The sequence below is a fragment of the Mandrillus leucophaeus genome, unplaced genomic scaffold, assembly GCF_000951045.1.
Source record: "Mandrillus leucophaeus isolate KB7577 unplaced genomic scaffold, Mleu.le_1.0 Scaffold840, whole genome shotgun sequence".
Taxonomy (NCBI): Eukaryota; Metazoa; Chordata; class Mammalia; order Primates; family Cercopithecidae; genus Mandrillus; species Mandrillus leucophaeus.
In genome coordinates this window covers 412,719-433,552 of record NW_012109142.1, presented here as the reverse complement: position 1 = coordinate 433,552, position 20,834 = coordinate 412,719, and the positions used below count along the sequence as shown (strand labels likewise).

The window sequence follows — 20,834 nt, the reverse complement described above, 5'->3', positions numbered from 1 at the left end:
ATTTATAGCATAGTAATTGGGTATGAAAATGCTGATTTCAAATGTGTAATGTTGGTTTCCTACCCCGCTAATAATTCTTTCAGAAAAAATGAACTCAAATTTCCATGCAAAAAAAATTTATTTATGTCAAAATCGTTAAATTCAAGACAAATTTTATTTCATCATTTCCAGTTTTTTTCCCCTTACTATAGGTGTGGCATAGTGTTTTCTTAAAAAGAGAGGAAGGCTATTTGAGTGCATGTTTCATAAGCTTCTTATTCATTATTCATGCCATTAGAGATAGAAGGAGTATATACACATGGGGGCATTTTCTCAGATGTGTCCTCTGAGAAGTACACTCAGCCTAAACCTCAAAGAGTCTTTTTCGGTGGGGGCTGGAGGGAAGCTCACTGGGGATGGCAGATGGCCCTCCTCAGATATATTCCTATAGTAATGTTCTTGTGGGTTCTAAGTTCCACGGCAATTTAGTTTTTGGCCATATGAATTAGGCCAACATCACCTTACCCTAAAATACTTTGAGTGATTAAAGCATTTGAAATGTTTCAAACTAGTTTTGTTCAATGTGTTTCAGAAATATTATTTTCTGAAATATGAAAATAAATCAATCTCTAATTCAATTTTGGTGGGGCTAACATCATTTATTTAAATTGGATTTAGGCTTCTTGCAAGAAGGTACAACTGATTTAGGCCTATGTGTACTTTATAAATATTTAATTATAAAAATGAGGATGGTGTGTTTCTCCCTACTTGAATTAAAAATGAGTTATTTGTGTAAACCTTTTTGAAAAACTCATTTATGAAGTCAAAATGAATTTTTTTGTTTTGTTTTTGAGACGGAGTTTCGCTCTTGTTGCCCAGGCTGGAGTGCAATGGCAGGATCTCAGTTCATCGCAATCTCTGCCTCCCAGTTTCAAGCGATTCTCCTGCCTCAGCCTCCTGAGTAGCTGGGATTATATGCATGTGCCACCACGCCCAGCTAATTTTGTATTTTTAGTAGAGGTGGAGTTTCTCCACGTTTCTCAGACTGGTTTTGAAATCCCGACCTCAGGTGATCCGCCTGCCTTGGCCTCCCAAAGTGCTGGGATTACAGGTGTGAGCCACTAAGCCCAGCCAAAATACATTATGCAATTTAAAAGTTGGGGGCGGCTGGCAAAATGGCTGAATAGGAACAGCTCCGGTCTGCAGCTCCCAGTGAAATCAACGCAGAAGGTGGGTGATTTCTGCATTTCCAACTGAGGTACCCTGCTCATCTCATTGGGACTGGTTAGACAGTGGTGCAGCCCACAGAGGGCAATCTAAAGCAGGGTGGGGCATTGCCTCACCTGGGAAGCACAAGGGGTTGGGGAACTCCCTCCATTAGCTAATGGAAGCTGTGAGGGACTGTGCGGTGAGGACCAGTGCATTGTGGCACAGATACTACACTTTTCCCATGGTCTTCACAACCCACAGACTAGGAGATTCCCTTGGATGCCTACATTACCAGGGCCCTAGATTTCAAGCACAAAACTGGGTGGCTGTTTGGGGAGACAGCAAGCTAACTGGAGGAGTCATTTTTTCAAACCCAGTGGCTCCTGGAATGCCTGCGAGACAGAAACACCTCCCCTGGAAAGGGGGCTGAAGCCAGGGACCCAAGTGGTCTAGCTCAGCAGATCCCACTGCCATGGAGCCCAGCAAGCTGAGATCCACTGGCTTTAAATTCTCGCTGCCAGCACAGCAGTCTGAAGTCAAGGTAGGATGCTCCAGCTTGGTGAGGGGAGGGGCGTCTGCCCTTACTGAGGCTTGAGTAGGTGGTTTTCTCCACACAGTGTAAACAAAGCCACTGGGAAGTTTGGACTGGGTGGGACTCACCACAGCACCACAGAGCTGCTGTAGCCAGACTGCCTCTCTAGATTCCTCCTCTCTGGAAAGGGTATCTCTGAAAGAAAGGCAGCAGCCCCAGTCAGGGGCTTATAGATGAAACTTCCAACTCCCTGGGACAAAGCACCTGGGGGAAGGGGCGGCTGTGGGCACAGCTTCAGCAGACTTAAACGTTCCTGCCTGCTGGCTCTGAAGAGAGCAGTGGATCCCCCAGCACAGCACTCGAGCTCTGCTAAGGGACAGACTGCCTCCTCAAGTGGGTTCCTGACCCCCATACCTCCTGACTGGGAGACACGTCCCAGCAGGGGCCGACAGACACCTCATAAAGGAGAGCTCTGGCTGGCATTTGGCGGGTGCCCCTCTAGGATGAAACTTCCAAGGGAAGGAACAGGTAGCAATCTTTGCTGTTCTGCAGCCTCTGCTGGTGATACCCAGGCAAACAGACTCTGGAGTGGACCTCCAGCAAACTCCAGCAGACCTGCAACAGAGAGGCCTGACTGTTAGAAGAAAAACTAACAGAAAGAAATAGCATCAACATCAACTTAAAGAATATCCACACAAAAACACCATCCAAGGGTCACCAACATCAAAGACCAAAGGTAGATAAATCCACCAAGATGAAGAAAAAATAGTGCAAAAAGGCTGAAAATTCCAAAAACCAGATTGTCTTTTCTTCTCCAATGGATCACAACTCCTCACCAGCAAGGGAACAAAACTGGATGGAGAATATGTTTGATGAATTGACAGAAATAGCCTTCAGAAGGTTGGTAATGAGAAACTCCTCCGAGCTAAAGGAGTATGTTCTAACCCACTGAAGGAAGCTAAGAACCTTGAAAAAGGGTTAGAGAAATTGCTAACTCGAATAACCAGTTTAGAGAAGAATATGAATGACCCAACGGAGTTGAAAAACACAGTACAAGAACTCTGTGAAGCATAAACAAGTATAAATAGCCAAACTGATATAGCAAAAGAAGAGATATCAGAGATTGAAGATCAACTTAATGAAATAAAGCATGAAGACAAGATTAGAGAAAAAAGAATGAAAAGGAATGAACAAAGACTCCAAGAAATATGGTACTATGTGAAAAGATCAAACCTACTTTTGATTGGTGCATCTGAAAGTGACGGAGAGAATGGAACCAAGTTGTAAAACACTCTTCAGGATATTATCCAGGAGAACTTCCCCAACCTAGCAAGACAGGCCAACATTCAAATTCAAGAAATACAGAGAACACCACAAAGATACTCCTCAAGAAGGGCAACCCCAAGACACATAATCATCAGATTCACCAAGGTTGAAATGAAAAAAAAAAAATGTTAAGGGCAGCCAGAGAGAAATGTCAGGTTACTTACAAAGGGAAACCCATCAGACTAACAGCGGATCTCCCTGCAGAAACCCTACAAGCCAGAAGAGAGTGGGGGTCAATATTCAACATTCTTAAAGAAAAGATTTTTCAACCCAGAATTTCATATCCAGCCAAACTAAGCTTCATAAGCAAAGGATAAATAAAACCCTTTACAGACAAGCAAATGCTGACATTCTTGTCACCACCAGGCCTGCTTTACAAGAACTCCTGAAGGAAGCACTAAATATGGAAAGGAAAAACCGGTACCAGTCACTACAAAAACATACCAAATTGTAAAGACCATCAACACTATGAAGAAACTGCATCAACTAATGAGCAAAATAAAGCGAGTTCTTAGAGAACTACAAAGAGACTTAGACTCCCACACAATAATAGTGGGAGACTTTTAACACTCCACTCTCAATATTATACAGATCAACGAGGCAGAAAATTAACAAGGATATTCAGGACTTGAACTCAGCTCTGGACCAAGCAGACATAATAGACATCTACAGAACTCTCCACCCCAAAACAACAGAATATACATTCTTCTCAGCACCACATCACACTTATTCTAAAATTGACCATGTAATTGGAAGTAAAACACTCCTCAGCAAATGCAAAATAATGAAAATCGTAACAGTCTCTCAGACCACAGTGCAATCAAATTAGATCTCAGGATTAGGAAACTCACTAAAAACTGCACAACTATATGAAAACTGAACAACCTGCTCCTGGATGACTACTGGGTAACAAAATTAAGGCAGAAATAAATAAGTTCTTTGAAACCAATGAGAACAAAGACACAATGTATCAGATTCTCTGGGACATAGCTAAAACAGTGTGTAGAGGGAAATTTATAGCACTAAATGCCCACAGGAGAAAGCAGGACAGATCTAAAATTGACACCCTAACATCACAATGAAAAGAACCAGAGAAGCAAGACCAAACACATTCAAAAGCTAGCAGAAGGCAAGAAATAACTAAGATCAGAGCAGAACTGAAGTAGATAGAGACAAGAAAAACTCTTCAAAAAAATCAATGAATTCAGGAGCTGGTGTTTTGAAAAGGTTAACAAAATAGGTAGACCTCTAACCAGTCTAATAAAGAAGAAAAGAGAGAAATCAAATAGACACAATAAAAATGATAAAGGGGGATCACCACTGATCCCACAGAACTACAGACCGCCATCAGAGAATACTATGAACACCTCTACACAAATAAACTAGAAAATCTAGAAGAAATGGATAAATTCCTGGACACATACACCCTCCCAAGACTAAACCAGGAAGAATTCGAATCCCTGAATAGACCAATAGCAAGTTCTGAAATTGAAGCAGTAATTAATAGCCTAAAACTAACAACAAAAAAGCCCAGGACCAGAAGGATTCACAGCTGAATTCTACCAGAGGTACAAAGAGGAGCTGGTACCATTCCTTCTGAAATTATTCCAAACAACAGAAAAAGTGGGACTCCTCCCAACCTCATTTTATGAGGCCAGCATCATCCTGATACCAAAACCTGGCAGAGACACAACCAAAAAAGAAAATGTCAGGCCAATATCCCTGATGAACATCAATGCAAAAATCCTTAATAAAATACTGTCAAACCGAATCCAGCAGCACATCGAAAAGCTTATCCACCATGATCAAGTCAGTTTCATCCCTGGGGTGCAAGGCTGGTTTAACATATGCAAATCAATAAACGTAATCTACCACATAAACAGAGCCCACAACAAAAACCACATGATTATCTCAACAGATGCAGAAAAGGCCTTCGATAAAATTCAACACCCCTTCATGCTAAAATCTCACAACAAACTAGGTATTGATGGAACATATCTCAAAATAATAAGAGCTATTTATGACAAACCCGCAGCCAATATCATACTGAATGTGGAAAAGCTGGAAGTATTCCATTTGAAAACCAGCACAAGACAAGGATGCCCTCTCTCACCACTCCTATTCAGCATAGTGTTGGACGTTTTGGACAGGGCAGTCAGGCGAGAGAAAGAAATAAAGTGTATTCAGCTAGGAAGAGAGGAAGTCAAATTGTCTCTGTTTGCAGTTGACATGATTGTATATTTAGAAAACCCCATCATCTCAGCCCAAAATCTCCTTAAGCTGATAAGCAACTTCAGCAAAGTCTCAGGATACAAAATCAATGTGCAAAAATCAAAAGCATTCTTATCTCAGGAAAATACTTACTGTCATTATTAAATTAAGTTATCGTGTAGTTGGTTATCATTATTGGAAAGAATATAGCAAATGTAAGTCATTTTAAGGCTGCTGTGCATTTAATTAACTGTAGTCTAGCAACTTGGAATCCAGGTTTTCATTATAAATAGCAGTTGCTTAACTCCAATTTCACAGTATAGCATCAGGATTTTTGTATACAAACATAAATTATTGAGAATTCAACTGGAATAGAAAAAGTATTAGAAATTTCTGGATTGGATTCATAGTCTAATGTCCAGAAGTTGTATGATTAAAAATGGCTTAAATATTTTCTTCATAAATTGAGCTATGGACATGGCACCCAAAAGGGAATGGTATTTTCTGCATAATGAAGAACATGTCACTTTGTTATTTGTTACTTGTTAAAATACTTTGGTATTTATTGGATTACTTTCGCAGTAGTCAGTTGTGATCACTTACGTTGGCTAAGATCTTGGAATATATGTTGTGGGAAAAATCTCTCGCTTGCTCTTTGTCTCTCTGTCTCTGAATCTCCATTTCTCTTTTCTCTCTCTCTGGCTTTCAGGGTGTGTGTGTGTGTGTGTGTGTGTGTGTGTGTGTGTGTGTGTTAAGGAAGATACAGGAAAAAAAGAGTTAGAAATCTGTAGTTGGTTTATTGGATAGAAGCGAGGGTTATGCACGTGTATTAAGATTTGTGAGAGGCTTTTAAAGAACTTGTGCCAATAAGTGACAATAGTCATTTACAAAACTAAAAAAAATTAAGGTACTTTAAAAGTAATACATACAAGTTAACCTGTGGTACCTTTTCAATTAAAAAATATGAACACACTCAAATAATTTGAAATGCATTCTGCAGTATATTTACCAATGACCAAAATAAGGACATATTTTAGTTATTTCTTTTTCTTTAACATTTAGACAAATTAATAAACTTTACACTTTCTGCATGATTTTTAAATGACTTTGAATTTCTATAATTATTTGAAGTAAATTGCAAAAAATATACCTCATGTTCCAGACAAAGCTTTGAATTAATCCTTTTTAAGAAACAACAGATGAACCATCATAATATATGGGAAATAATAGTTTTTCTCTACTCATTGCCTTAAGGTTATCCTGAGACACTTTAATGTTAAAATTAATAAGCCGAGGGAGGAAGCTGAAAACTAACATATTAAATACCTTCTGTATGTCAGGTACTATGCTAGATTTTATCATGCATTATATCTTCAATTCTTTCAGCACCCTATAAATGCAGTATTCTAGCCACTTTTTCTACCTGAGCAAACTGGCTGGAGTAGGTGTTTTCCAAACTTCAGACTAAGATGGGTCTCAGAGACGGAAGTGTGATAAACATTGCCGAATAACTCAAGCACAACTTTATTACATTTAGATATGGGAAAGTAAGTCCAGGAGCAGTGGCTTACGCCTGTAATCTGAGCACTTTGGCAGGCCGAGGTGGGTGGATCACCTGAGGTCAGGAGTTCGAGACCACCCTGACCAACATGGAAAAACCCAGTCTCTACTAAAAATACAAAATTAGCTGGGCATGGTGGTGCATGCCTGTAATCCCAGGTATTTGGGAGGCTGAGGCAGGAGAATCTCTTGAACCCAGGAGGCCGAGGTTGTGGTGAGCCGAGATCACGACATTGCACTCCAGCCTACGCAACAAGAGTGAAACTCCACCTCAAAAAAAAAAAAGAAAAAAAAAAAAGAAAAAGAAAAAAAAAGGAAAAGTAACATTTAAAGTAAAAAAAAAAAGTAACAGTAAACTTTAAAAGTCACACCCTTTTAGAGTTTACTTTTCCAGAGTTTACCTCAAGTATATTAGCATTTAGATAAAGCATCACATTTGCACCCCTATGAATTTTATGTCATATCCCGTAACTCAAGATTGTTAGGTTAACCTTGAGACCCCACTTCTCACTTTGTCTTATAAGTAGATAAATAATGTACTACCTGATATTGCTGTCTGGGGATGGGGTGCAAGAGCAGTTTCAAATAACTTTTAAAATCATGAAGAAAGACAATTCTTTCTAAGGCAGAGATTCTCAACCTTGATAAATCTTAGAATTACCAGAAGACCTTTAAAAAATACTGATGCAGGAAGCCCACCATGTGATTCTGTCAGAGGTGTTTGAACTAGAGCAACTCCATCTTGAACAGGGACTGGGTAAAATAGGACTGAGACCTATTGGGCTGTATTCCCAGGAGGTTAGACATTTTAAGTCACAAGATGGAGGTTGGCACAAGGTACAGGTCACAAAGACCTTGCTGATTAAACAGGATGCGGTAAAGAAACTGGTCTAAACCCACCAAAACCAAGATGGCCATGAAAGTGACCTCTGGTCATCCTTACTGCTCATTATGTGCCAATTATAATTCATTAGCATGCTAAAACACACTCCTATCAGGGCCATAACAGTTTACAAATGCCATGGCAATATAAGGAAGTCATCCTATATGGTCTAAATACGGGGAGGAACCCTAAATTCTGGGAATTGCACACCCCTTTCCCAGAAAACTCATGAATAATCTACCCCTTGTTTAGCATGTAATCAAGAAATAGCCATAAAAATAGCCAATGAGTAGCTCATGCTGCTGCTCTGCCTATGGAGTAGCCATTCCTTTGTTTCTTTACTGCTCTAATAAACTGGCTTTCATTTTACTCTATGAATTCGCCTTGAATTCTTTCCTGTGCAAGATCCAAAAACTCTCCCTTGGAGTCTGGATCAGGACCCCTTTCCTGTAACATCTTCCAATGTGCAGTTAAGGTTAGGTTGGAAAACATTGCTCTTAGTTTGTCCGTACAGTAATGGCATTATTCTTATGTAATTGCTTTGCTATTACACCTAAGTGACCTCAAATAAGGTGAGGTTTGGGACATCAGCTAGGTGTGAGGAATTAAGGACAGCACAAGTAAGACAGCTCTCTGTGTTATTAGGAATGAGATGACTCTGACAGTAACAGTAACTACCACCATTTCAGGATAGATTTCTGAACTGAAAAAATATTATAAGTCTTGCTAGAGATAAAACTGCCTTTAGAGCACTGGACAACAATCTTTTGTCTTTTGCTGAGGTGGGAGTTTAACTGGTACCCACTTAATGCCAAATAGTATTGGAGACAATAAGAAAAATAGCTGTATTTAAATCCAGTTTCACCTGCAAGAGTCTCCAAGTTGTAAACTAAACCATTACCTTCATAGTAGCTATTTTTGAAAATGTACACACTTGATAGTTTAGCAATAAATAATACAACACATTTACTTAAGAGCAGAGATGGCACTTCAACCCTAACCTGTGAAAGCTCCCAACCAGGAGAACATGTATAAACTCTTATATACTACAGATGTATTCAATTTGTACAACCACAAAACAACTAGCATATCACATTCAAATTAATTCAATTTAAAATGATTCTGGATCAAGAGCATTAATTTTCACTTACATTCTAGAGCAAAGCCTGTAGTACAAAATTATTATATAATCTGGAATAAACTCTAAATAGAAACTAATTTAAACTCCTTTGCTCAACTACTGTCTCAACCTGCCAAGTGTAGGAACGGCGGCATGCTACTCTAGTTAGCAGCTCTCTCCTGGTCAATCAGATCAGAGAGACTCAGAGTGAAGAACCCACAGAAATTAGTTTCGTACAGTTTGATAAAAGGAAAACAGTTTTCTACACTAATGACAAAGTAGGAATAATTTTATAATACATGATTTGCAATTTCTTTGCAGGAATCATAAGTCAGACAATACAAATTCTTTGCTATTTAAATGCTCTCTTGAAAACTTAAATTTTCTCCCGATCATTTGTAACTCCAAAACTAGGCTTATTTGGAATATCAGCAACATTACAAAATGTGATTTAGTTAACCACATCTTCCTTAATATTTTTATGACAAATCTTTGACAAGAATATAACCCCTTAGCAAAACAAATATACCTCCCTTACCACAGCAAGCAAACTTACCTCTTGGGAAGAAGAAGTGATCAAAAATTACTGGCTCGGCCAAATAGAAAGAAATATATAAGGCTTCAGTTCTGGAGTCAAGGACCGGAGACTTGTTTAAATAAGTCCAAGAGTCAAAGGGCTCTGTCTACTCTTTAAAGGGAAGCCAGAAAGCTCTGCATTAGTGTGTACTGCTTCCGGGCACCTCCCTTTGTTCTAAGTAGAATGCTAATGCTAAAATTGCAGTTTGCATTCCTGCTTACTCAGGGAACACTGATGCAGTCTGACAAAGCTTCCAGCTTAAATATCCTGATGGAGGGAAAAAAGTCCCAGAAGATAGTATTTCCCTTGTGCGCTAGTAAAACAAGCAACACGAAGAATGTGTAAATTTGAGCAACTGGAAGTTTGTGGTCACATTAATGTTACCTGATCTCATTTGTAACATATATTAGAGACACTAGGAAAAGAAATGTTTCACTTCTTGTGAATGTCCATTAAGGAAGTCAGGAGTGTGTGTCTGAATGTTTTCACCTCTTACTTCTTGGCGTGCAAAATTTTAAGTAAAATACATAAAAGCAGTTAGTATAAAAGGAGAAAGAAATTACTTAGGGCAGTGAAATATAGATTAAGCTTAGTATAATAGGATGAAAAATAATGAGAAAAAGTTAACGACATAAAGAGAAAAAGAAAACCTAGCAGTGCAATTTATTCATGTGTTAACATGATATATTTTAAAGTATAGGGAAAATTTAATTTCAAATTATGTTTAATACTGTTTTTTATTGTACAGAGGGAATGTAAAGCAGGGATTGCTATGTAATCTCAACTTTTTAAGAAGAAATTTAAGGTGTTTTATGTGATATCTCATCCCTTCTCGTAGGGCCTTTATAAATTATGAAGTTTATTTTCTTCTTTTTATATACAATAGTTGGATAACACTATACATAATTCAATAACTGGGAAAAAACTATTTTGGAGCAAGCAATCATTTAATTTACAAGCCTCCAGATATTTACTGATATATACAGGACTGGAAAGTATATCAATAATATGTCAGTCACTTCATGATATGGTTTGGCTGTGTCCCCACCCAAATCTCATCTTGAATTGTAATTCCCATAAACCACACACGTCATGGGAGGGGCCTGGTGGGAGGTAATTGAATCATGGTGTCTGTTACTTCTATGCTGTTCCTGTGATACTGAGTGAGTTCTCATGAAATCTGATAGTTTCATAAGGGGCTTTTCCCCTTTTTGCTTGGCACTTCTTACTGCTGCTATGTGAAGAAGGACATGCTTACTTCCCCTTCCACCATGATTGTAAGTTTCCTGAGGTTTCCCAAGCCATCTGAAACTGTGAGTCAATTAAACCTTTTTCCTTTATAAATCACCTAGTGTCAGGTGTGTCTTTATTAGCAGCATGAGAATGGACTAATACAGTAAATTGGTACCAGGAGTGGGGTGCTGCTATGAGGATACCTGAAAATGTGAAAGTAACTTTGGAAATTGGTAGCAGGCAGAGGTTAAAACAGTTTGGAGGACTCAGAAGAAGACAGGAAAATGTGGGAAAGTTTGAAACTTCCTAGAGACTTGGAGGGCTCAGAAGACAGGAAGATGTGGGAAAGTTTGCAGCTTCCTAGAGACTTGTTGAATGACTTTGGCCAAAATACTGATAATGATATAGACAATTAAGTACAGGCTGAGGTGGTTTCAGATGGAGATGAGAAACTTTTTGGGGCCTAGAGTAAAGGTCACGCTTCCTGTGTTTTAGCAAAGAGACCGGTGGGATTTTTGTCCCTGCCCTAGAGATCTGTGAAACTTTGAACTTGAGAGTGACGATTTAGGGTATCTGGTGGAAGAAATTTCTAAGTGGCAAAGCATTCAAGGGGAAGCAGAGCATAAAAGTTTGGAAAATTTGCAGCCTGATGATGCAATAGAAAAGAAAAACCCATTTTCTGGGGAGATATTCAAGGCAGCTGCAGAAATTTGCACAAGTAACAAGGAGCCCAATGTTAATCACCAAGACAATGGGGAAAATATCTCCAGGGCATGTCAGAGATCTTTGCAGCAGTCCCTCCTATCACAGACCCAGAGGCCTAGTAGGAAAAAATGGTTTCGTGGGCCAGGCCCAGGGCCCCCCTGCTGTGTTCAGCCTCAGGACATAGTGTCCTGCATCCCAGCTGTTCTACCCATGGCTAAAAGGGGTCAAGGCACAGCTCTGGGCATGACTTCAAAAGGTGCAAGCCCCAGACCTTGGCAGTTTCCATATGGTGTTGAGCCTGTGGGTGCACAGAAGTCAAGAACTGAGGTTTGGGAACCTCCACATAGATTTCAGAGGATGTATGGAGGTTTGCTGCTGGGGCGGAACATTCATGGAAAACCTCTGTTAGGGCAGTGTGGAAGGAAAATGTGGGGTTGCGGGCACTGCCTAGTAGAACTGTGAGAAGTGGGCCACTGTCCTCCAGATCACAGAATGGTAGATCCACTGACAGCTTGTACTGTGTGCCTGGAAAAGCCAAAGACAACACCAGGCTGTGAAAGCAGCCAGGAGTTGGGCTGTCTCATGCAAAGCCACAGGGACAGAGCTGCCCAAGGTCATGGGAGCTCACCTCTTGCATCAACATGACCTGGATGTGAGACATGAAGTCAAAGGAGAGCATTTTGGAACTTTAAGGTTTAATGACTGCCATATTGGATTTTGAACTTGGATGGGACCTGTAACCCCTTTGTTTTTGCCAATTTCTCCTGTTTGGAATGAGTCTATTTGTCCAATGCCTGTACCCCCATTGTATCTGGGAAATAACTATCTTGCTTTTAATTTTGCAGGCTCATAGGCAGAAGGGACTTGCTTTGTTTCAGATGAGACTTTGGACTTGGACTTTTGGGTTAATGCTGGAATGAGTTAAGACTTTGGGGGACTATTGGAAAGTCATGATTGTGATTTGAAATGTGAGGACATGAGATTCGGGAGGGGTCAGGGGAAGAATGATAGGGTTTGGGTCTGTGTCGACTGCTCATATCCTATCTTAAATTGTAGTTCCCATAATCTCAATATGTCATGGGAGTTATCGAGTAGGAGGTAATTTAATCATGGGGGCAGTTACCTCCATACCGTTCTCATGATAGTGAGTGTGTTCTCACAAGATCTGATGGTTTTATAAGGAACTTCCCCCCCTTTTGCTTTGCCCTTCTCCTTACTGCCACCATGTGAAGAAGGATGTGTTTGTCTCCTCTTCCACTATGATTATAAGTTTCCTGATGCCTCCCCAGCCATGCAGAACTGTGAGTCAGTTAAACCTCTTTCCTTTATAAATTACCCAATTTCAGACATGTCTTTATTACTACTGGGAGAATAAACCAATACACTTCACCTAATGCATAACTTTATTATTATTTCAGCAAGGAAAATCAGGTTGTCTTTGGTGTTTTCCAACAAGGAAAATAAGTGTTTAGGTATTGTCAGTACGTGGAATGTTTTCAGAACTATTGGGCTTAGTTAACTTTCATTTTTAAGTTTCAAGCTGGATGTCCAGATGCAAATTTAAGAATGGTAAGAATTTTATGTGATTAACACAGCAAAGCTACTAAATCTATTCTTTTTGTACTTCTTTATGAAAAGTGATCATAAGTGAGTTAAATTCAAGATGATTGATAACTTTTCTGGACAAACTTCAGTGATGATTAGTGGTGACAGCTAAATAATAGATGCTGGATTTAAAAGTTTTGATTTCAAAAATGTGACATAAAGATAGGAAATATCAGACTGGGAAATACTGTGAGGAAATTATATACTGGGCTTATTAAACATCTGTACATAAGTTTAATATTATTGTATAAAACATTATCAATCTCGCTCAGGGTGTTTGTTATTGGTCTTGTTGGAAACTGAAAAATAAGCCTCTGTCTGGAACATTGTTTCAAAAGTCTTTGGCTAAACCTCATGCCACAGCTATTTCACTTCAAAAAGAAGTAGCGGAGAACACTCTACTTGTGGAGTCCCTACAAAACCTTTCCAACTTAGGGCACAGGGTAGAGAGGACTATCTATTCTTTTCCCACTCTGTCATTTTTCTTCCTCTGCTTTCTACATAAACCCAAAGAATGGCTCTGGTTCTGGGATTTTATGCTTTTTCCCATGAATAAAGTTTCCTTTTGCTATTATAAAGAGGGACGAAAGTGACTTCTTTACTGTTAATTAGAAAAGCAAGGTTGCTTAGGTAACAGATCTTCCATAAAGAGATCAAGGGAAAGATTCCTAAAGGGCTAGAATTTACATGATGGCATGAAAATTATAAAAGCTCTTAAATGCTCAAGGATAGGTTGGAGTTTTGGCATAGTAATAGTTAAAAACTCAGAATTAGACAGGCTGAGTTTTATTCTGAATTGCTAATTACTGACTGGGTTACTTAAGACAGTCTCTTAATTTTCCTCATTTGTAATAAGGAAATTGTAATAATTGTAGTGACCAATAAGTGAAGGGCATGTGTAAAACACTTAAAACATACCTAACATTTAATACACCTAAAACATGTTAGACTTATTTTTGCTTTTCATAATTTAATGCATGGAGGAAAACAGATAAATGTATATCAATTTCTGTAGCATTATAATTAGACAATGCATACTCCTTCTTAAGTGGGTAGCTGTAAATCAACACCATCTGATTGGTGCCACCAATTGTAGCTCTTTTTGCACGTATTCATTCACTAATGTTCTAAAGCATTTAACAAATACTTTTTGTGCACTCACTATGAGTTAGGAACTGTGTTACATACTTGAGATAAATCTATAAAAAAATCAAACAGGTCCAGTCCCTCAATGATCTTAAATTCTAGTAATATACACTGCTTTGTGTTGTTATTATTTTATTTTTTATGCAAATGCAGTAATTATTATATTTAAGGTTTTTCAGGGGCAAAGACCATGTATAAAAATTCTTCATAATCCTCACAATTATATGCATTAAGTATTTCTTGACAATTTGTTGTGGATAATAAGTATTCTGCAAACATATAAATGGTAATGGAAATAATGGCTCATTATTTGAAGAGACATAATTTTTCTTATTTAAAATTATATGAAAAATGCCCAAAGTATCTACTGTAATAAAAGTCAGAGAGAAAGCAATACTATGGGACTAAAAATTACAAACTGAAGAGATTTTAGAAAACAAATAGAAATTGACAACTATTAAATATTATTAATTTAATGAATAAAGAAATTGTAGGAGTAAAGTGATAAAAATTTCCAAGCTGTACTTCAAATAGGGTAAGAACAAATATTTGTCAATTCCTCCTACAAGCACATCACTCAAATATACAAACTAGTAATGTCTGCAAATTCTCTTTGCATGCTGATTATAAAACTGAAGAACAGATAATTTTTAAAGTCAGTATTTGTATTCCTGTAAGTCATTAACTGGAAGAAATGCCATTTTTTTTTCTTTCTGTACCTAATTCTGTAGTGAGGTCACTGAGGAAGAGCCCGTTTCAGCACCATGGACAAAGCACCCCCGACAACCTTACTCGTGGGAGCTACAGGAAGTGTTCACCTTTGATTAAAATTTAAAAATAACTTTATTATAGCCACCTTCCATTTTAATATGTTTTAAGAACCAGATGGATACTAAAGAATGTTCATATAGGTAATATAAAGTTTACACTTTCAAACCCCTTCTCTCACAGAAAAACATAATGGCCCTTTAAAAGACATACATCACATACATCAATGTGATGAATGCATTTAAGTGTCATCAGGTTTAATGGCTCCTACTCACTTAGACTATCATTCCATACCATTTAAAGTTAATTTGGTGTCTATTGATGGTACAAAATTGATGAAATTATGAATTGAGTTTCTCCAGGTACAAGTTAAATCAAGAAAGAAGGAAGAGAACCGGTTAATATTACCTTCCACCCATTCTTCATTTATACTACAAAAGATGTCAGCTCTGTCCTTGGGAAGAAAACTCTCACAGTTAGCAAGCTGAACCTAAATTGATTTTTAGGGTTTTAAGTCAGGAAACTGTCTTTAGTTGGGTCATCAAAAGTTCGTAGTTTTCTTTAGGGAATAAGAAAATATGTACTCTTCTGAGATTAAATTCATATTTAATTCCTTCTTTTCAGAGAAATATATAATTTCTTACTTCTTTCTCTTTCTGTATTCTACTTGCATATCTTTACTTGGAAGGTCATTCAGAATATTCTTATTTTGTAATCTCTCTCACATCCCACCATTTTCAAATAAAATAAAGATGTTTGGCTAATTTAAAAGCTGAATTAAATATTATGATAATAAATACCATTACTATTAATGCAAAAAACTGAATAATCTAAGGTTCTGATCCCAAGAACATTTGATACGGTAAATCTTCAGTTCACAGTTTCAAGAAGACTGAACTCTAATTTTGAACTATGACTTACAAAAATAATAAGAAATAGAAAAATATTCACTTTATGTTTTATGTAAGAAGCAAAAGAAAAGTATAAACTCACTACTTGTTACAGTTCATTTAATACTGATGAATAAGAGAACCCATAACTGTCTAGTGACTCTTTTGCTTCTCAGTCAAGTAAAAATTATTTCCAAACTAAAAAGGAAAAAATAAAACTTGGCAAAAGAGAATAAAGCTCAGGTCAAGTCATGTCACTAGCTTCTCTTAAGACATTTAACAAGTTATGAACTGGGCTTTACAATTCCATCTCATACAAATGGAATTATGGTACCACTGTTAATGTCTATGAAGAACCCTGAACATTAGATTCCAAGTTATTAGAAATATAGAAGCCAAGCATATAGTTCTGATTTTCAAAAACCAGAGAGAAGGGAAAGCCAGTAAAACCTGATTGATGAGACTGAAATGAAACATTAGACAATATTTCGGCACAAGTTAATAAAATGTTGGTTTCTGGGTGCTTAGAAAAGAAAAAAGTGACAGAGATCATCCTCAGCTTCTAAGAATTACTTGGACCAAGTCTAGATTTTTTTTTCTTATTACAGATAGAATTGGAATTGGCAGAGCATATGGACTCTGATGAGGCTTCTGGCAAAGTGTCACATGGAATTATTATAGAGAATGTTTGGTTGGGTGACAGTAGAGATACAGTAGAGGTAATCTGGTGAGTTCACATCTACTCTCAATATAAGGATAAATGGATCTTCCCAATAATTAAATGGATTGTTCTAACACTGGAAGTACTAATTCTAACTATATTTTGACAATTCACAAGACCATGTAGGAAAAATAATCTAGAGGTAAATTTTTAATTTAATATTTTCTCTGCTTACCCTATATAGCTAGGCTTTCCCTCATCATCAGGCCCTGGAGCACCTCCCAAGGTTGTGTCATTGTACAGTGTTTCCTGATACGTTAGGTGGTACACAGATAATTTTAGGTGGTTCATGGATGTCTTTTGTAAAGCTGTAATATGTATTTATTTGTATACATTAGGAGAAATATAACTAACATATGAAACATGGTATTTCATAGGGGGGCATTATTCCTTTGATAAAGTCCGAGTAAAAAATAATACGTTAATTTAAGTAAGAATAAGTAAATAGTAGTATGATTCATATTCAGAGATGATAAAAATTGTGACGTATACTAGAAAAACTGAAGTTCTGGAAATACTGCCTTCTCCCATGCAAAAGAATATTTCTTTTGTCAGAAGTATGTACACAGGAACCTTTCTTTCCTTTGCCAGCACCTGCTGTCAGTCTACAAGACCACGGAAGCTTTAGTTCCCTGCTTCCTTTGGGGATACATTTAGATATTCTGGGACTTCTGCCATTGGTGGCCAACCCCAAAGAAAAAACACCCTAATGTTGGTGACGGTGGCTCTGAACATCCACAAAAGACTGTTCAGATATTTAAAATAACTTAATTTATTTTCATAATTTCTCTCAATGAGAGATCTTTATGAACATCAGTTTTGTTCTTTTTTTTCTATCCTATCCGCTCTATCATGTCTGCTTGGTCATATCGCTGGGTTCTGTCACCTGAACCACAGAAAACATCCTGCTAAGAAGAAGAGAAAAGACCAACTGTAGACTCAAAACCTCAGTATTTTTACACAGACAGAAAAAAAAAAAAAAAGAGAGAGAAGAAAAGAAAAGCACCAGCTGTTATTTTCGCACAAGTACTATTTAAATAAACCACTTTCTCTTTGTTTTCCAAAATTTTAAATAAACAGAAATTAACTAAACTGAAATTAATATCTATTGCCAAGATGCTATTTGATACTCTAGCATGATTAGTTACATCTTAATGGTGTGTATGGTCTTTTAAATATTGATAAAGTTATGTGCAGGTGTTAGTTTGTACCATAAGTATTTTAAGTTTGTATTACCTACTTAAAATAGCATATATAGTAAAATGCAATATTTTGTATACATTCAGATTCAGAAAAATGGCCAGTGTTGGAATTCGATATACTTACAAAATGACTGTAAAGGAAATTTCTTTATTTTGAAATTTTTATAGATTCACAGGAAGTTGTAAAGATAGTAGAGAGAGATCCTATGCACCCCTCACCCAGTTTTCCCCAATGGTTATATCATATAACTACAGTATCATATCAAAGTCAGGAAATTGACATTGGTGCAATGTCTGTTTACAGCTCTATGATTTTTTTCTTTTCTTTAATTAATTTATTTATTTTTGATACAAGGTCTTGCTCTGTTACCTAGGCTGGAGTGCAGTGGTGCTATCACAGCTCCCTGCACCCTGGGCTCCAGCAATCCTCCTGCCGCATCCTCCTGGGTAGCTGGAACTACAGGCACCTACTGCCATATCCACCTACTTTTTTTATATTTTGTATTTTTAGTGGAGATGGGGTCCCACCATGTTGCCCAGGCTGGTCTCAAACTACTGGACTCAAGTAACCTGTCCTTCTCAGCCTCCCAAAGTTCTGGGATTACAGGTGCGAGCCACCGCGCCAGGCCTGATATTTTATCTTATATGTAGACTTGTGTAACCACAAAATCAAGATACCTAGCTACGCCATCCTCACAAAGATCTCCTTCATGCTACCCTTTTAGTGTCATACTCTTCTCACCCTCATCCCGTCTCCAAACCTTGTCAACCACTAGTTTGCAGTATTACTCTTTTGAACTTATCTTCTACCTACTCTTACTACAATATGAAAAAAAAAAAATGACTATTAGGAGACAGCTGGTTCTAAGTGTGCCACTGGCTAAATTACTCACTTACTCTCTGCAAGGCTCAGTAGATCATCTGTAAAAATAAATTTTGGACTCATTTTTTGTTTTTTGTTCAGTGCATCAGCATTTAAGAATGCATACAATTATTTAGTTTCAATTATGAGATCACTGTAAAGACTATTACATACAAATCAAGTGAATAAAGTATTATTTAAATACGTACAGATCATTATGAATTGAACAGTGTACTTTAAATATATTCTGCATTAAAATAGTGCTATTGTAAAATAAATTAAGTGACCAAAATCTGCTCTATGATAATACATTGCTGCTCTAAAATCTGAAGCATATAAAAAAAAATGATTTCACTTGGGCTCATCTCTCAGAGACAGGTGCTACTGCTCTCCCAAATGTACAAGTGGAGAAAACTTGGTGTAAAGAATACCTGACTCCTTTTGCCCCAAGGGCACCCTGTGGGGAGGAAAAGGCAAACATTCCTAAAATGTGCCTACTGAAGAATCTGATCTGGCAGAAATTTTAAGTTGAAGATCCTGATCTGTAGGGTTGAAATGTGGCCCTTTTCTGAGAAGAGATATCCAGATGTCACAGCTGCCCTTTGCTTCTGCTGCACAGGCTCTGGGGTCAAGGCCAGAGGACCCAAGAGGAATCTAGCAGTGGAGTCTCCTGTTTTCCTTGATAGTACTACCTGCTGGACACTGGGGAAGATAAAAGCAACGATTTTCGGCAGTAGCTTCTTTCATTTAAAAAGATTCAGAATCTTTTTCCACATACTAAATTAAGCTTACAGGTCTCTTTTACTGTAGAATATACCTCTATTTTAAATCCAAACCTGTTGATACCACCCACCATGAGGAGGTTTGAGCTCATCAATGCAGCCCTTCGAGAACACATTAATGGAAAATGGATCATCCTTTCTCACCTGGAATAGTCTTTACGAAAGTTTCTCCAGGAAGCAGAAACTTGAAAAGTGTCCTCTGGGGACTTGGGACTGTGTCCCTCTTTGGAGAGCTCAGTGAAGGCTTCCTGGAGAACACCTATTCTTAATGCACTTTCCTTATCAAAAGCCACCATTTCCAAAACCACTCCAGAGAACAACCAGTAAAGGGAGATTCAAAACCGACGGCCTATACATTGGCCTGGCCAATCTTGCTTGTTGCAACCAGGAGTCCAGCCTGACCATCTCAACAACCAATCAAACAGGAATGCCCTTCCCTTGGCCTCTATGTGCTGAGAGTGCCCTTGATTCCCCATTTTCCATGACCTTCTTCTGTGCATCGCCGAGCACCCTGGATACCTCCCGCGCTGGAAAGGGTGGTCCTGGGGTCCGCAGCGCCCCATCACTGCCCTCATTGGACCCAAGCCCATCAGTCACCCTCCCATGTCCGCGGGCACTGACAGCAGAGCCCGCATAGGCGCCCCAGTCTTACCCTTTCTCGCCCAGAAGGGCCCCATCGCGCTGTCCAAGAGGAGGCACCTACGTGCGCCCGGGAGACCGGGCCCCGGCTGGGCCGGGTGCCGGTGCGGACGGGACCCCGCGTCGCTGCTGGTTTGCGCTCAGGCCCGGGGAGCCGGGCCCGGCCCGCTCCGCCCGCCTTAGCCCGGCTCGGACACGTGGTGCCGCGGAATCCCTTGCGCTCTGGTGCCGGCGGCCGCTTGGCCTCTGCAGCCAGCCCGGCGGCTGCTGGGGCTGAGGAGAAAATAGAGAGAAGGGCGGGGGACCAAAGGGCCAGCACCGCTGGCTGGGGCGCAGCGGCGTGGGCACGGTGAGGGCCGCGCGCCGGGGGCGCCAGGATTCTGCTCCCGCGGCTCGCTGCCTGAAGGACCGGCTCCTGTTGCCAGGGCCCTGGCAGATTATGCTGCAGGATCTGTTTCTTGAAGCGGCTCTCAGCGGGGGTGGCGCGCTGCAGAGGCTCTGGGCTCCTGACAGATGAGGGAGCCCCAGTGGAGGCTGGGAGGGCTTGCGTTGCACAATCCGGAGCGGATCCCCGGAGCGGATCCCCGGGGACGGCTGCGGGCCTGGGACCCCAGTCTCCCTCGAGGTCTTTACTCACCCCCCTGCTAAGGAGTATCCTTGTCCTCAAACTGGAGAGGAAGAGCCCTGAACACTGACTGCAGCGTGAACCTAAGGTGCCCTTTAGGACAGTCTCCCTGGGAAAATTTCTCTCGCTACCATAGCCTGCCTGTCTGGCGACAGCTAAGGAGGTATGGCTCAAAACTGGGGGGCGAAGACTTACCTGCAGCTTCAAGCTCTTTCTAACTTCACCAGTGACCTTGGGCGCCTCATCTGAACAGTGTGTC

At 39.3% G+C, this 20,834-nt stretch overlaps 1 protein-coding gene across 2 annotated transcripts in view; it reads right to left on the bottom strand.

Annotated features, from left to right (window-relative positions):
• SYBU (syntabulin (syntaxin-interacting)) overlaps positions 1 to 20,634 on the bottom strand; it is a 123,154-nt gene extending 102,520 nt beyond the window's left edge. Inside the window, exon 1 of one of the 2 annotated variants that reach the window (XM_011968364.1) lies at positions 19,964 to 20,634. In XM_011968364.1, the coding sequence (XP_011823754.1) occupies positions 19,964 to 19,988 (25 nt within the window). In that variant the 5' untranslated portion in view covers positions 19,989 to 20,634. Of the gene's footprint in view, positions 1 to 9,376; positions 9,672 to 19,963 lie in introns of those variants that run through there. The other variant, XM_011968366.1, reaches the window with a different exon arrangement.
• Positions 20,635 to 20,834: the final 200 nt, after the last annotated feature.